Source organism: Salvelinus fontinalis, chromosome 27 (genome assembly GCF_029448725.1).
Source record: "Salvelinus fontinalis isolate EN_2023a chromosome 27, ASM2944872v1, whole genome shotgun sequence".
In the NCBI taxonomy this organism is placed as follows: Eukaryota; Metazoa; Chordata; class Actinopteri; order Salmoniformes; family Salmonidae; genus Salvelinus; species Salvelinus fontinalis.
Window position 1 is genome coordinate 12,317,899 of NC_074691.1, and position 18,947 is coordinate 12,336,845.

The 18,947-nt window shown below is 42.5% G+C and overlaps 1 protein-coding gene across 3 annotated transcripts in view; it reads right to left on the reverse strand.

Annotated features, from left to right (window-relative positions):
* LOC129825058 (sodium/potassium-transporting ATPase subunit beta-1-interacting protein 2-like) overlaps positions 1 to 18,027 on the reverse strand; it is a 179,607-nt gene extending 161,580 nt beyond the window's left edge. Inside the window, exon 1 of one of the 3 annotated variants that reach the window (XM_055884795.1) lies at positions 16,792 to 18,024. In XM_055884795.1, coding sequence (XP_055740770.1) covers positions 16,792 to 16,845 — 54 coding nt within the window. In that variant the 5' untranslated portion in view covers positions 16,846 to 18,024. Of the gene's footprint in view, positions 1 to 16,791 lie in introns of all 3 variants that reach the window. The other 2 variants (XM_055884796.1, XM_055884797.1) reach the window with 2 other exon arrangements.
* Between the last annotated feature and the right edge of the window lie 920 nt (positions 18,028 to 18,947).

Consider the following 18,947-nt stretch of genomic DNA (forward strand, 5'->3'; position numbering starts at 1 on the left):
CACTCTTTACTGCCACTTCCATCATTCATAAAAATATTGTATGGGGATTGGACATCTAGGTATACTGAACAAAAATATAAACACAACATGTTAAACGTTGTACCCATGTTTCATGAGCTGAAATAAAAGAAATGTTCCATACGAACAAAAGGGTTAATTCTCAGTTATGTTACACAACACAATGGCACAGATGTCTCAAGTTTTGAGAGTGTGCAATTGGCATGCAGATTGCAGGAATGTCTACCAGAGCTGTTTCCAGAGAATTGAATGTTAATTTCTCTACCATAAGCCTTGGCAGTGCGTCCAACCGGCCTCACAACCGCAGACCATGTGGAACCACGCCAGCCCAGGACCTGCATTTCCGGCCTCTTCACCTGCGGGATCATCTAAGACCAGTCACCCGGACAGCTGATGAAACAGCTGTGGGTTTGTAAAACCAAAGAATTTCTGCACAAACTGTTAGAAACCATCTCAGGGAAGCTCATCTGTGTGCTGTCATCCTCACCAGGATTTTGACCTGACTGCAGTTCTGCTTCGTAACGGACTTCGGTGAACAATTCCTGGAAGCTGAAAATGTCCCAGTTCTTCCATGGCCTGCACAGTCACCAGACATGTCATCAATTGAGCACGTTTGGGATGCTCTGGATCGACGTGTACGACAGTGTGTTCCAGTTCCCGTCAATATCTAGCAACTATGGACAGCCATTGAAGAGGAGTGGGACAACATTCCACAGGTCACAATCAACAACCTGATTAACTCTATGCCAAGGAGATGTGTCACGCTGCATGAGGCAAATGATGGTCACACCAGACTGGTTTTCTGATCCATGCCCTTACCTTTCTTTTAAGGTATCTCTGACCAGATGCATGTCTTTATTCCAAGTCATTTGAAATCCATATATTAGGGTCTTATTCATTTAGAAATGATTAGAACTGATTTCCTTATATGAACTGTAGCTCAGTAAAATCTTTGAAATTGTTCCGTGTCGTATTTATATTTTTTTTTTTCAGTGTAGTTGCTGGCTGAAACTGTACACTGTATGTGGTGTGTAGGTCAGCCCCAGTGTTAAAACAATTCAACAGCGGGAAAAAGAACAGAGTCAGATTACAGAGGGACTAGCAATAGAGGGCAGGTGTAACGTAATAAGGCTAAATAAATCAATTCATACAGTACAGTACATAATCTGCCCTGCTGCGCAGGAGAACAGATCGCAGCTAAAACGATATAGACGAAGGAAGCCAATGTGCTGGAAAACACATAACAATTGGCAGGCTACAGTACAGAGCCAACCACTCCACCACCATATTGACAGAATTTCCACAGCAGACGTTATGAGGGCCACATGACACAAAGAGCCCTGCTTCTGTTCTGGGGCACAGTATAGACACAGAGGCAGTCATGGGGCCTTGGGCTTCCTCATCTCCAGCTGGAGATTGGATGTCATACATCGGTTTTAAACAACCACACAAGTACACAGAGGAAGACTAATCTAGCTTGGTACTGTCACAGACAGACAGACATTATCTGTAATCTTAGTGAGAGGAGCAGGATAACAAGACTACATCCCCAGGCTGTCTAGGGCTGTTGTTTGTGAATGTCATCACCATGTGTCATTATAATATCTGTGTAGTAAGTGACAACTCTCACAAGCCAAGTTCCAGCAAGCAACGCCTTGAGTTATACTAGTGATTTCACTCCTACAAAGAACGCCGAGTACTATTCCCTCTTGCGCACGCGCGCACACACAGAAAATGGTGCAACCACAAAAAGTTACAGGTACATGGTTTGATTCTTTCTCATCTCCCCCGACATGTCTTGTTTCATATAAGCATCTTTGTTTTCGTCTCAGTGGGATTGTATACTCAGTGTTTTACCACTGCAGTCAGAGAGAACAACTCCTTCCCTCCCAACTCTAGGGATTTAACATAGACAGTTTATGCAGAGGCATTATGGGTACCAGTATTCATATTTCATGGTGACCAGGCTGTTTATTATTAGATTGTAAAGTTTGGAAACACTGCTTTCTGGAGAATATTCATAGGCAACAATTTGAGCTTGAAGCTGTGAAAATAAAATAAGTCTAATAATTATGTTCACTTTTTGTCACAAAATAACAGCTTTCTGTCAGAATAACAATGAAAAGTATCAATCGAAGACATTGTTTTACATGTCAACCTGGTACAGACTCCTCATCTCTTAAACAGTCAGTTGTCGTTGTTCTTAAGCATCACGGAACCAATCACCACTACACTACACTGTGAACCTATCAAATCCAGCCCTGTCATTAAACAGGCAGGTGGGTCCTCACAGAGACATGGCGACTGCCATACATCCCTGCATTCACGGCTCATCGCTGAGGTTAAACCCCCTTTAAAGTGAGCTGCCCTCAGAGCCGTGGACGTGCCCATCCACATCGCCATGTTTACTTATCTCAGCCTGGCCTTAATCAGTCGTCCACTTGCCTAGCCATCCCATTCAGCGGCTAGCTGTTGATCCCCCCCCCCCCCCAGGCCTTCCATAATTAACCCGCAGAATGCCTCTGATGTGCCTTCAGACCTGTGGCCACTCAGGCCTACCCTCTTCTCTCTACAACTGCCTCTCACATGCCTCGTGGCCTCATATCCACTACTGAGCTACATGTTTTCATTGCGTTTTACAGGGTTCTGACAACAGTCAAATGGCTGGAAAGAGATTGAGCAGGAGACAAAAAACCCCGAGTAACATCTTCGGTTGGCAGACTGCATTTAGTTTATTCAAAAGTTATTATCTAACTCGCACTGTTGTTGTCAGACAAAGCTGGACGTTTTAGAAATGTAGCGTGTCGAGGTGTCAGAAGTTTGGAGTCCAATTTAAATACCTCTGCAGTTATACACATTGTGCTTCCTGCAATTCTTACCTGGTACCTGCTGTTGCTAAGCTACACTGTCATTTTTTATACTTCAGCTCAATGGACAATTACCCAAACAAACAGACAGCAGCAATGTGTTCATCTCAGTGTCCTTGTATGTACTGAAGGCATACCTCCTGTCAGAAAGATAGACAGGGCTAAGAGGAGAGGTTAATGGAATACTGGGGGTTAAAAGCAATGGGCATAAACTTTCTAGAGTAAAGAGATTTCCCCCACACACCTTCACAGCACTCATATGTATTGGTCTTGTTAAAAAGGTAGACCCAGCGATATGACATACAGGTAGGTGCAGAAAGTAAACAGTAGAGTGGGTCAATTTCCGCAACGACTAAGAGCTTTGAAGCGCAAGGCTAAACTCCACCACTGTTTTGGTCCCCGTACCAAGCTCTAACATTGTAAAGCAAACCCATGCACACGAGCAGATACTGTGTATGACTGTGTGGGAGCGAAGTCTTGCATCTCACTCGTCGCAATATCTGCGGTGCTGCTAGTGGCAATGTCATTTCATTAAGTCTACCTTTTAAGATTTGAGTGATTTATAACATTTTGAAGAGTCATTAAATCTTTCTGCCTTATAAGATATCAGTGGCAATACAGGAAGATGATTCATTTTGCTCTTCCCCACGTCAAGGACTTTCCTTACTTGACAGGTGGCTTTCTGTGACACGTACCTGCCATCTCGCAAGCTACAACAATATTTTACCCTCATCTTTATGACTGTATACACGGCTATCTGACAATTCCCTCAGTCACTAGAGAGGCTGAAAACCAATGCTGAGAAACAAGCCACCACTCCGCTAACATGATATAATCTCTATAATTTGTGCAGAAGGGATGGATTCAATCAAATCAGAACAGGTAGTGGAGACAGTAGCAGAGGGGGGTTTACAGTGTAATAGTTCCCCTCAGCAATATGAGCGTAAAGGATGAGTAGATGTGTCTGGATCTGATAAGACTGCATGGCGGAAAATAATGCATTGCAATAACCTGTGTTAGAATCTAAACAAGGGTTGTTATTACATTATATTATGGTTTGTGGTGGTACTACTTATAGCATCAGGATACAGTTTAGCAATCTCATAAGACAATAAAACCTAATGAAACATATGGCTCCACTCTGCAGTTGCTCACATAAATTTTTACATAAATAAATTATCCTTCGATCTGCTAAGAAGCATATTGGTTCACATGGAACAATAGGTTTTTCACCTTCAGGGATAAACAATAAAAAACAAACCAGGCAAAACAGAAATCTCCATTTGGATAAATGCAGGGGGTTTTGCAAGCTAAGGCAGTAAATATTGAGAGAGAATTTGGCCCAACAACGTATTCCGCCATCTGTCAATGCTGGAAACCTAAAGTCATGTTCCAAACCAGTTGATGGCAACTCTTTAGCTGTTGACAGATTTTTGCTAGTGAAAATGCTGTCGCACAACATGCTTATTTCCACAATTGGAATCAGCAAAGCTTTGTTGTCAGGGCCTAATTTAAAGCTTTACTGTGTTGGAAGCCAAATGCATAAATCCAGCTACCCTACCATGCTACAATTGGGAGAAAAACAACCAGAAAAACATGACAGCAACCACCTACTGTACTGTACTAGTGGATAGATTTAGCAGATGCTATCCCTAAAGACATGAAAGACATTAAAACCGAAATGCAGAGAAAAATACGTCCTATCAGTGAACCTTGCTTGGCTAAACTCCATGACAGGTTTGAATGTATAAAATGGATTACAGGGCAAACATATCAGATACACAATGCAATGATTCATGTGCAGCCACTGCAGTGCCATATTCCTTAATATCATATAAGTGTACTGTTGGCAGGACTGGGACTGCAGAGCAGAAGACAGATACGGACCCTGAGGCGAGGAATTTGGACAATTTATGCCAGTCATTCTACAGACGTTTTCCCCATCTCCAGAGTGAATCGCAATCTGATTTTGAAATTCAATGACACTCTACACTAAACCTGTTATGTTTGAGGTAGTGCCCATTTTGTACTGTAGATGCATCTCCTCTCTGCTCTGTAGTGATACCACCTGATGTTTGCTTTGGATCACGTTGTCAGGATGAACGTTTTACGGTTATCACTGAAAGTAGGCATACTCTTAACAAAAATATGACGAATTGACTAGTGGCAGAAACCTCTTGTGCCAGATTAGCATAGCATATGTTTAATAAATCGGTAGTGCAGAGGATGTGGAGGTAAGAGACATCACATTGCTTATCCTGTGGGCTTTGAGTCGTGGATAGAGTGGTGATACCCTTACAGAGCATCAACATGATGAGATCACTACATATAATACGTGCATACATTTCTCCAGACTCCATTCCAGATGAATTATTCAAAGGTCTACATGTGTTGACAGGTGGAATAAATACACGCAATTTACTATTTTCCCAAACAATTAGTTCACAACATCAGTCTAAATACATATTCCCAATTGTTTACCTTTCCTGCTTCAATGATCTACAGCGAACTGCCCATAACTAACTAACTACAGCTCTTTCAGAAATGCAATTTAAACCTGGTCAATAACACTCTAATTGTTCTCTGAAATCATAACCGCTTGGGACATAATTCAATATTTTTGTTGTTGAATGGGTCGCATTTAAACAGGTTTGTGTTCTTGTTTTTGTACCTCTAGGCTTTTTAGTCTGGATTCAATTAGCCTATTGTTGGTTCTTTCCCTTCCTTACTTTGACTTTGTGTCAGTTTAATTAGAACATAATTCCCTAAGGAAAATACGATAATACCTAAATACTGTAGTAATGATGCACCGATATGAAAGATATAATATGTTTTACATAATACGTGGAAACATAGTGTACTTACGATGTACAGTGCATTAATGTAATTGGAGAGTATGTAAACGAGCAGGTCTCCTGCTCACCATCTCCTCCACAGAGAGCAACTGCTCCGTCAAGAGCAGACCTCCCACATCTAGCAGCCACACGGAGCCCAGCTGCAAGCAGCCAACATCAGTCAGGAAATTACATCTTATTACTACAAACATAGCCCAGCTTTCATGTCCGCTATATCAGATGTAAGAATAGTATAGGACATGTGCTCGGGACAGTTTGCTGCTTTCAATACGAATGTATTTATAGTGTTTGATTCATGACACACACAGCCTACCCAGCTGTCTTTGTTTAGCCTGCAGGCTTCTCTAGGGGTGGGGCACACAGTTAACATTCACTGATATAAAAGCTGGACCCAAAGAGCATAGGGCCAATTATCTTTTTAAAGGTCCAAAGCCGCAACCAGCAGGTCAACAGACTGCTTCTCCCAGCAGCCACAGCTACTCACTGCTGTTTTAACAACATACAACAATGACACCATCAGAAGCAACACAAACGAGGGGGATGAGTTGTCGTGTATTGGTTCCATGCCTAACAAAGGAACTTGACTTCCAATGGTTAATGCCTAGCCTTCCTGACACAGACGCTGATGAGCCATGGCAGTGCTTAGCTTCCACTCTCAGATAACAATGGTACAATAAGAGCTGGGGAACCTGGCTGACTTACCCCAGTGAGGAACCATGTTCAAATTGATCTGCTGTCTCTGCTCCCACAGAAACCTGGCAACACCACTAGGGGGTAGGATGAGGAGCTAGCATATTTCACATTTGAACATTTATTTAAATTGTATTTTTATTTGACCTTTATTTAACTAGGCAAGTCAATTAAGAACAAATTCTGATTTACAATAAAGGCCTACCAAAAGGCAAAAGGCCTCCTGTGGGGATGGGGGCCTGGGATTAAAAATAAAAAATAAATACAATATAAATATAGGACAAAACACACATCACAACAAGAGAGACCACACAACACTATATAAAGATAGACCAAATGCAACAGCATAGCAAGGCAGCAACACAACATAACAACAACATGGTAGCAGCACAAAATAAAGCAGGTACAAACATTATTGGGCAGAGACAACAGCACAAAGGGCGAGAAGGTAGAGACAACAATACATCAGGCAAAACAGCCACAACTGTCAGTAAGAGTGTACATGATTGAGTCTTTGAATGAAGAGATTGAGATAAAACTGTCCAGTTTGAGTGTTTGTTGCAGCTCGTTCCAGTCGCTAGCTGCAGCGAACTGAAAACACGAGCGACCCAGGGATGTGTGTGCTTTGGGGACCTTTCACATAATGTGACTGGCAGAATGGGTGTTGTATGTGGAGGATGAGGGCTGCAGTAGATATCTCAGATAGGTGGGAGTGAGGCCTAAGAGGGTTTTATAAATAAGCATCAACCAGTGGGTCTTGCGACAGGTATACAGAGATGAGTTTACAGAGGAGTATAGGGTGCAGTGATGTGTCCTATAAGGAGCATTGGTGGCAAATCTGATGGTCGAATGGTAAAGAACATCTAGCCGCTCGAGAGCACCCATACCTGCCGATCTATAAAGTGTGTCTCCGTAATCTAGCATGGGTAGGATGGTCATCTGAATCAGGGTTAGTTTGGCAGCTGGGGTGAAAGAGAAGCTATTACGATAGAGGAAACCAAGTCTAGATTTAACTTTAGCCTGCAGCTTTGATATGTGCTGAGGGAAGGACAGTGCACTGTCTCCCAAGTATTTGTATGAGGTGACTACCTCAAGCTCTAAACCCTCAGAGGTAGTAATAACACCTGAGGGATGAGGGGCATTCTTCTTACCAAACCACATGACCTTTGTTTGGAGGTGTTCAGAACCAGGTTAGGGGGTAGAGAAAGCTTGTTGGTCACTAAGAAAGCTTTGTTGTAGAGCATTTAACACAAAACCCGGGGAAGGGCCAGCCGAGTGTAAGACTGTATTATCAGCATATAAATGGATGAGAGAGCTTCCTATTGCCTGAGCTATGTTGCTGATGTAAATTGAGAATAGCGTAGGGCTGAGACAGCAGATTTTCTGACTTCATACACTGCACTCTTTGAGAGAGGCAGTTAGCGAACCAGCCCAAACACCCCTCAGAGACACCAATACTCCTTAGCCGGCCCACAAGAATGGAACGGTCTACCATATCAAAAGCTTTGGAAAAGTCAATAGAAATATCAGCACAATATTGCAATGGCAACGTCACTGAGGACCTTTAAGGTTGCAGTGACACATCCATAACCTGAGCAGAAACCAGATTGCATACCCAAGACAATACTATAGACTACAAGAAAGCCAGTCAGTTTTCCAACACTTGATAAACAGGGCAAATAGAAATAGGCCTATAACAGTTAGGGTCAGCTTTATCTCCCCCTTTAAATAAAGGACGAACCGTGGCTGCCTTCCAAGCAATGGGAACCTCCCCAGAAAGAAGAGACAGGTTGAAAAGGTTGGAGATAGGCTTGGCGATGATAGAGGCAGCAACTTTAAAGAAGAAAGAGTCTAAACCATCTGACCCAGAAGGTTTTTTGGGGTCAAGTTTAAGGAGCTCCTTTAGCACTTCAGACTCAGTGACTGCCTGCAGGGAGAAACTTTGTAGCGGGGCAGGGAAAAAAGAGGGAGAAGCATTGGGGATAGTCGCATTAGAAGGGCGGGAGATGAGGAAATGTTGGACGGGCAAAGAGGCATGGCTGAGTCAAATTGGAATCCTGACTTAATGAAGTGGTGATTAAAGAGCTCAGCCATATGCTTCTTGTCAGTAACAACCACATCATCAACATTAAGGGACATGGGCAGCTGTGAGGAGGAGGCTTTATTCTCCAGGTCTTTAACCGTTTTCCAGAACTTTGTGGGGATAGACCCACAGAGAGAGAACTGCTCCTCAAAGTAACTATCTTTGGCCTTATGGATAGCCTGAGTGCACTTATTTATCATTTACCTAAACGAAATGCCCTCAAACAAGCAAAGCGTCAATACAGCAATTTGATTGAATCCAACTACACTGGCTCTGACTCTCATCGGATGTGGCAGGGCTTGAAAACTATTACGGACTTCAAAGGGAAACCCAGACGCGAGCTGCCCAGTGACGCGAGCCTACCAGACGAGCTAAATGCCTTTTATGTTCGCTTCGAGGCAAGCAACACTGAAGCATGCACAAGAGCACCAGCTCTTCTGGAAGACTGTGTCATAACGCTCTCGGTAGCCGATGTGAACAAAACCTTTAAACAGGTCAACATTCACAAAATCGCTGGGCCAGACGGATTACCAAGATGTGTACTCAAAGCATGCATGGGCCAACTGTCAAGTGTCTTCACTGATATTTTCAACCTCTCACTGACCGAGTCGGTAATACCTACATGTTTCAATTAGACCACCATAGTCCCTGTGCCCAAGGAAGCGAAGGTAACCTGCCTAAATGATTACCGCCCCGTGGCACTCACACTCACGCTATGAAAGGCTGGTGATGGCTCACATCAACCACGTCCTCCCGGACACCCTAGACCCAGTCCAATTCGCATACCGCCCCAACAGATCCACAGAAGACGCAATCTCAATCGCACTCTACACTGCCATTTCTCACCTGGACAAAAGGAACACCTATGTGAGAATGCTGTTCATTGACAACAGCTCAGCATTCAACAACATAGTGCCCACGAAGCTCATCACTAAGCTAAGGACTCTGGGACTAAACACCTCCCTCTGCAACTGGATCCTGGACTTCCTGACAGGCCGCCCGCTGATCCGCTGCCATGCTGATCCTTAACACTGAGGCCCCTCAGGGGTTGTACTTAGTCCCCTCCTGTATTCCCTGTTCACCCACGACTGTGTGGCCAAACACGACTCCAACACCATCATTAAGTTTGCTGACGACACAACAGTGGTAGGCCTGATCACCGACAACGATGAGACGGCCTATAGGGAGGAGGTCAGAGAACTGGCAGTGTGGTGCCAGGACAACAACCTCTCCCTCAATATGAGAAAGACAAAGGAGCTGATCGTGGACTACAGGAAAAGGTGGGCCGAACAGGCCCCCATTAACATCGATGGGGCTGTTGTGGAGCGGGTTGATAGTTTCAATTTCATTGGTGTTCACATCACCAACGAACTATCATGGTCCAAACATACCAAGACAGTCGTGAAGAGGGCATGACAAAACCTTTTCCCCATCAGGAGATTGACATTTTTTGGCATAGGCCCGCAGATACTCAAAAGGTTCTACAGCTGCACCACCCAGAGCATCCTGACCGGTTGCATCACCGCCTGGTATGGAAACTGCTCTGCATCGGTAAGGCGCGACAGAGGGTCGTGCGAACGGCCCAGTACATCACTGGGGCCAAGCTTCCTGCCATCCAGGATCTATATAATAGGCGGTGTCAGAGGAAAGACCATAACATTGTCAGAGACTCCAGTCAAATTATAGACTGTTTTCAGTGGAACATACCAGCAATGTGACATTAATAGTGATAACTGATGTAGTGTGAAGCTAACTTGAGTTGTCTCAAAAATAGCCTCGTGGTAGAGGAAATATCCCGTAAACTATACGGCGATTCAATGTGCACGCGATGGGGTATTGAATGAAAACTGAATCCTATCTGAGAGGATCAAAAGCAGGATCAAAATAGGTAAATAATCCCTGCATTATGTCATGATTAGAAAAAACATGAACAGGTCTTGTTCGTTTTTCATAAATTGGTAAATGTCAGATACACTTGAACAGCACAATCTCTTTTTAATCCTTGCTCAGTCTTCTGTGGGAATTAGCATCATATTAACATCCATTCTGAAACACGGTATGAAGCACAAACAAAATGAAAAAACAAAAACGCAGCTGTGTTTATTAACACATTTAGAAGCTTTTCGTCATAGTTATTTAGCATGGATCATATTGTTGGGTGACACATTGTCCATTTGAAGTCACTTTGAGAGCACGAGAGCATTAGTTCTGGGTTGTTTGAGTGTTGTGTTTACAAATCTACTAAGTGAGAGGTAATGCTTGAAAGACCCAGTATGATAAATTGTTACGTTCAAATGGTCTAATCAAGGCGCATGCATAAATATTGCAATACTTATGTTGCCTATTGTTTTGGTGCATAATTCCTATTCTATATGAATACACAACAAATGGTTTAAAAAACTGTTTACAAGTTCTGACATCAGCCAAGGTCAAGCAGTCAGCTCGAGGTAAAGGGAAAAGCACAGATGATTAAATAAGCCTAACAGGGCTTTCCTAACGACTGCAGGAGACATATTCTGGGAGGAAATTAGAGAGCATGCCCACAAGTGTTTCAAAATTCCAGCTGCTGCTTCAGAGCATTAACGAAACACTAAATGTAGCCACTGCTAAAAGCAGCCCAGTGGATGAGGATGCATTCCTACTCCAGCTTTAAGACACCACAGCAGTGCTTTGAAACACTGATGGATCAGTGTTGGGAAGCAAGCAGGGCTGTAGATAGGCTACACATGACAGAAGGAGTGTCTGGCTGGATGCAGTCAGGGGGATTGCGAAAGGTTATCTCCAGCGCTGTGTGCATGAGAGCTCATTGATCACAGGGGTATCTGTGGGTGAGGCTGGACATGATGTCAGTGTGATCAGAACAACTCCAGTGTGGGCTCTCAGACACAGCTGTCCTGTGGTACCTCCTCAAACTATCTCCCACTTCAAACACCAATCATTGTACAGAACAGGTACCCAGTGTCTGTGGAGCCTACTGCCTACATTATTCATCAGAACATGCACAAAGTTTAAATAAACACAAAGTTACACATAGGCAGACGTTTTCACTACAACCAAACATAGTTGGTGCTAAGAGAAGCCTAAAAGCCTTTTTGAAAGGAGGTGGCTCATCATGCTCTGTAAAAGTACAGCAGTCTGCTAACAATGTGACCAGAGCAGACCGAATGCTAGGTCTCCAGCTAGGAAGACTGGGAGTTGTAATTAACAGACTTCAGGGGGTGGCTTCGCCCACTGCGCCTAGGCTGAGTCTCTCTAACAGCCGCCCGGCTATAAGACATGTACACTACTGCTCGGGTCAGCTGTTTGTTCACCCGCCCACAATTGCTAATAACCCATCCGCAGATGAAAATCTGAGGCACGCACCCAGCCCTAACCAACTAATATAGAAAATGGGATGTAGACTACAGTCAGAGATGGCGGAATAATGTTTTTATATATATTATATATATATATTATTTATTTATTTATGTTTCTGCCTATAATTCTTTGGGGGCAACTTGTCTATAATTAGATACATGCAGTTTCTCTTCAGTCATTATATGTTGCTGTAGAAGACTAAATAAACCCTTGCTCACCAGAAGAATGTTATAAATCAATAGAATGTATTCTTCAATCTAGTTAACATCAGTAATGTTCTCTGTCATATCTGCTTCTTTCAGGGACCGGGGATAAAATGCAATAACAAAAAAAACTGAAAAGTTTTTCGGTGCAAAATTTCCAAATGACATCAGTTGCAAATGACTGGTTGAACTGGTTGAAAGGAAATAGAAAGCTGTTAAAACAACCAAACATGGTTCTGATAAGATTTCAGTTTGGCTTGGATGCATATTTTGTGGTTGAAATACGATCAGCTTTTATGATGCTGATAAAGACAGTGCCTCTACAGATGGTATCTAATTGCATATTCACATTCTCTCAAGATGCTAAAATAAATAAATAATATTTTTCCACTCTTGTCCCTGTATAATTTAACTGCAAAAAATTTTAATTCTGCAGGAGTTAATATTAAGGCTACTTGAGAAGTTATAGACCTACAGTCAGTGTCCAGAGTTCAGTTTCCATTCAGCCCATCTGAACAGTAGGCTACAGTTCCCTTGACGTGCCATAGGCTTACAGTATTTGAAGTCCCCTGCTTGTGACTGTCGAATTTGTATAGCGGCTCACATATAACATATAACATATCCTGCTGCTATCATCCTAGTTTAGCACTTCACCAAATCTTTCCCAAACATGACTTTTCTGTCCCCCCTTTCTCTTTATTTTCAACTCTCCATTTCGCAGCTTTTCTCTTATTGAATTAAACTCCGACATCATTATTTTTGTCTCCGTGGATCGACATGAACTTTTTCTGCCCATCCCAAAAGCATTTGGCAATAGGCGTGTAGGCTATTTAGCGCGCATACAGTTATGCCTTAAAGTTTAGGCTTACACACTAATGCCAGATAGCTTAACATAATTTAAGAAAATTGTTTTTAAAAAATATATAAATTGCACAAGAATGATACATTTATGGATTTTTTAAGATATTGTTCTCTCTTTATTCAACCCCCCATCATGACCAGCCCTGCAGATATAACCATGGGGGCTGCGGAATATGAGTCAACTCATGCATCGCTAATGTGTACACACACACACATACTGTACACACAAAATAGCCATCTGCACATTCTTAAGGGGTGTGCTGAACAAGACTTGGCAAATGTCATGTGACCCATCACGCAAGGGTGATTCATCATATGTACCAGCTGGTGGATGGTGTTGACATTATCACCACCATCTACTATCAGTTAAGTGACAGTGAGTCACTGTAGTCTATAGGACACATTGTGACATACATGGAATGAGAGGTAGTAGCCTACTCATGCAACACCTTGATATAATAGGACCTATAGTTTCATATGGAGGCTGATCTCCAAAATAATGACATTGGCCATGCAGCTCAAAGGAGCCTGCCTTGACCATGAATCATGAATCTGGTTCCTTGAAATCTAACCTGCATTTGGCTGAGTAAGCTATAATATAGCAATGAGTGTTTTAATGAAAAACATCAGGCACCTACTATTTATGTTGTTGGCAAGGGCTATGTTTGAAAGTGAACAATTAACCATTTTTAATTGAAGAGACATCCTCATAAGAGCAGTGAAACAAGAGGCCAAGGGCGGACTGGCCATCCGGCATTTCGGGCAAATGTCAGATGGACTGATCCATTCATAGCTGAGTCGGCATGTCTAACTTGTGTTTTCACTCAAAATGATCCGACCTACTATCACAAATGATCGTGAAATAGACACAAATTACATATGCGAAATTCGTGACAGACACACACAAAACAATATTCCCCTCCACCACACGATTTTGTATACAGTGCATTTCAATCACAGATGAAGGCATTAGGTTACTTAAAAAGCCCTAGAGTCGATCGATGCACCCATGTGTCAATCTAATTAAAAGAATAGAAACATCCCGATCAAAAGCCGTCTGTTTAAGCTAGAGATATCTGCTTGGGCTGCTTCTCAATCCAACGCATCTGCGTCTCAATCCACCGGACCCGCCTATGTCGACCTTCAGCATCTGCGGTGGAAAGTGGCAGAGCTACAGCACTGTTTGTCAGTCCAGGAGACATCCCGAAAATCGGTCTTCTCATGAAAAAGTCTGAACGGTTTGGGATACAAACTAATATGACCCCACACCTGCACACCTGTTAATTGAAATGCATTCCAGGTGACTACCCCATGAAGCTGGTTGAGAGAATGCCAAGAGTGTGCAAAGCTGTCAACAAGGCAAAGGGTGGCTACTTTGAAGAATCTCAAATATATAATGATTTGTTTAACACTTTTTTGGTTACTACATGACTCCATATGTGTTATTTCATAGTTTTGATGTCTTCACTATTATTCTACAATGTAGGAAATAGTAAACAATAAATAAAAACCCTAGAATAAGTAGGTGTGTCCGACTGGTACTGTATGTTTGCAACTACTTACATTGGTTGCGGATGAGCCATTTCCAGTCAATGCTATAGTTGGAATTGGCTCGCGAAACTACCTTTAACTTCCTTCATACTGGACACAAAGACATAAAAATGGTATCCATGAGTTCATCTGACTCTGGTTAAGTAGATAAAGGGCCTCATTGCCAAAATCCCAAAGTATCCCTTTAACCAAATAGCTACCTGGACAATCTGCATTGACCCTTTTTGCACAAACTTTTTTCTGTCGTCACATACACAACTGTTACTGTTTATTATCTGTCACTTTATTCCTAGTTATATGTACATATCTACCTCAATTACCTCGTAACCCTTGCACATCAACTTGGTACTGGTACCCTGTGTATAAAGCCACGGTATCGTTACTCATTGTGTATTTATTATACATTTTATTATTACACGTTTTACTTTCATATTATTTTTCTGTTCTTTCTCTCTACATTGTTGGGAAAGGCCTATAAGTAAGCATTTCACTGTTGGTCTACATCTGTTGTTCACGAAGCATGTGATGAATAACATTTTATTTTATCCCCTAGCTCTAACATTAACCCTAACCTTAACCCTTAGCCTAGTTAACGTTAACCACCTCAATTGAATTTGTAACATGTCATATATTTCATGTATACTTCGTACCATTTTTTATGACTTGTAATGCATAACATATGATACGGAATTTACGATGGACATCCACATATTAATACCAGCTTAACATTTCTTACTAATTTGAGAGTCCTGAATTTTAAATTACTATGTTACGCTACCCCTGAGTCCAGGTTGCTATTGAGAGATGCGTGAGTGTACTAGCTGGTCACTTCACTACAGCCTACTGCAGGTATGCCATCCTAAAAGTAAACTCTTCTGTGCAAAATCAATAACTGGAAAAATCGCCAGTGGCCTAGTACGACCGAATCCACAATTCAGAGTTCAAGCGGATCATTTGATCATCACAACTCAGAGGAGAGTGGGAATAGGATCATTTGGAGTGTTGAATTACACAAAGGTTTGCGCTCACACTGCTCCTCTCGGTGCTCACTGACTACACGCACAAGAGACTCCTTACCAGCTGTACCACTGGGGGCTGATGCCAGGGAAGCATGGTGAAATGGTGGGGCTGGGGTGTGTTTGGGAATGGCTCCCTTCCATAGTCAAATTTAGAAATGCCTAAAGCCTTGAGTCATGTTGAGGTTTTATTACAGAAGGCTGTAGGAATAATGTGGAATTAGATGGGATGCAGCTGATTATGCTGTCATCAACAACTCAAATGCAGGCTACTGGAACTGATGCTGTGTTCTGCTTTGGCAAAGTTACCTGGAGAATTTAATCAGATTCAGTGGCTGATGTCAGGTGAAGTGGACTATTGAGGGTGTGGCTGTATTTTTTGGAGAGGGAAATAGCCGAGTATATGCCTCTTGCCGGGGTCGAACTGGGACCAAGAAATGGCCATGGCATTTTTTTCCCTTGAGACCCCCACGCTGGACCATCTGTTTCTCCTTGAGGCCCCCATTACTAGCCAGATAGTGTGTTGAAATGATCACGATCTCAGATTATCATGAAATAAACAGAAATTACTTATTCGAAATTCATGTCGGGCACACAAATAAATAAATAAATGCTTCCACCAAATGATTTCCTTCATAATGTATGTGCCCAGTACACAATTTTCTTCAAAAACAATTCCAATGTATTGTGGCTAATGTTAGCTAGGGGGCTAACATTAGCTAGGCTAGGGGTTAGGGTTAAGGTTAGGGTTATGAGTTAGGTTAAAGGGTGGATAATGGTTAGCTAACAAGTAGTTGCAAAAGTAGCTAAAAAGTAATAAGTAGTGGCAAAGTTGCAAATTAGCTAAAATGCTAAAGTTGTCTGTGATGAAATTCAAACATGCAACCTTGGATTGCTAGACAATAGAGTTATATACTTACCCATCCACCCTGACCAACCACCCTCCTTTCGTTTTTGCCTTAAAGTGATACCCATAGACTTCAAGTCATTGCTCTAACGCAAGTTATTATTAGCTTGTGAAACTACCTCTAACTTCCTTCATACTGGATACAGAGATATAAAAATTGTATCCACTAGTTCATCTGACTGGGGAAGTAGATTAAGGGCCTCGTTGCCAAAATCCAAAGGTATTCCTTGAATTAAGTAACCTTCTGTCTTATGTAACTATACCATAGGTAACATATCATAATAATTTGAGTCTCCCGTATACTATGTTACGTCGAGTCTATGAGACCAGCCTGCCCTAAGAGAAAGCCATTATGCATGAAATCATTAAGATCATGAACTCACCAATTGCATGCCACATATAAAGGCCAGCGTGCATCTGCCACTGCAACAACCCATGGTGTACTGTCCACTTTGGATCTCTGCTCCACGTGGGTCACTGTAACTCTCAAATCCCCAAATATCTGCGCTGTTGGCCTGGGCAGTTGCAATGACGCGACCGCACTTCACAGCAGAGTACGTTTCAGGAGGTCCAATTCCACAATTCCAGATGGTTTTCAGTCAAAGCTGTATTCTTGTTGACATACCCATAAACTCCCCTCCGTATTTACTTTTGTATATATTACAATCGAAGGGTATCCAAGCAGAAATAGATAAAGACAATTATGATTGGTTCAACAATTTGATAATCCTATTTCAGCAAATACTGGAACAGTTTGAATTGCATGTACAGATGTTCAAAATTCAGAAAGTCGGTCAGCTCTCAATTAGCAGCATGTTGATCTGGTTATTATACGTCTGAATGATCAGTCCATGGATAATCCATAAACTAGAATTAAAGAATCTGAAAAACGTTTACAATTAACGTTCGATCATACTGTACATGGTCCAGATTAAAGTGCCAGTCGACATTAGGCAGAACAGTATCCAAACACAGTGCCACTTGAAGAAATGAATAGTATCAGCCTATTTCTGAACGGGTCCTTTGCTGAGAAACAAAGCAAGCCAGTGTTGTATCCGGCGATGGGGTTCTTCTCATCGCTCCTCCCTCCACTATCGGGTGTTCGGGTACTAGTGTGCAACTCAACTAACTAGCACCCTTAAGTTTTCACACAGAAAGTCAAAGGGACAGTGTAGAATCCAAAGCGGTCAGACGTTATTTTCTTTCCCTGCTTTACTCTCTCTCAATAGGAGGCATATCGCGAAGATGAGAATTCCCGTCGTTGTCTGAAATCGGTGGAGCTGAACAGAGTCCTACTACTGTCCTCCTCAGCAGCGCTGTGCATCCTTAGTTGCCTGGATTTCAAAACCGCTGATTGACCTCTGTTGGATTTTTTTTTATCGCTTATACACAGAGCATGACTGTCCTATACTGGATATATGGTCGGTAGCACAGACAGTCCAGTAAAAAGAGGGACGAAAGAGAGACGCGGTGCAAGTTGCACGGTCGCCAGCCCCACCATCTGACGCTCCAGAATGAATGAACCGCACGCAGTGTTATTCACCACAGGGAAGAGGCTGGGTTCGTTTCGCACGATGAGCCAGAGAGATGCGATATAGAGCGCAGCTGACGGCCTGGCCATCACTGAATACACTGGATTAACCCTCTGCTCCGATTCGCAGTGGGCGTCAATGGCAGGGAGTTGAGGTGATTATAATTTGAATCATCACCTGTAAATAATAGGTGGATTGGATTCATAGCCACAACGATGGACAGTCAGTCATCCAGAACGAAAAGTCAATTAAATTAAAAGGTCAGCCTATTGATGAAGCCAAATAAATGGCCTATGGCATATGCCACCCTTCATTTGTGATAATATAGGCGATAATAATAGGCCAACTTATTTTCGCAGACACTTTGATCCAAGAACATGATGTTCCAACCAACTGAGCCATCACATATAATCTAAAGTGGCCAATGATAACATGCACAAAGGAGTAAATTGTACTGAAAAATGGCCTGTTCTTCCCTCATATTGTGGACTCTCCCCCCAGCATGTCTCTTGATTGGCAAGGACAGCCATTCTGCCATATATTTTCTCTCTCTCTCTCTCTCTCTCTCACACACACACACACAGACAGACACATACACAGAAACACACACACACACACACACACACACACACACACACACACACACACACACACACACACACACACACACACACACACACACACACACACACACACACACACACACACACACACACACACACACACACACACACACACACACACACACACACACACTAGCTGTGTTTATGACATGGCTTAATTATCTTGGTAATCTTGACTGACAGTATCATGTATTTACTGCCTGGTATCCTGGGGGTAATGACTAGTGGCATCCATACATCCTCCTTGGAATGATTTTTAGAGAGAAATGGAAGACTGGCATATCTCGTCCAGTGTAATCTCAGAATCGTTGTCCTTGAATAACCCCTGAAACGGATACATACAGAGATATAGAGAAGGATGGGAATGTGTTTATTACTTATCTG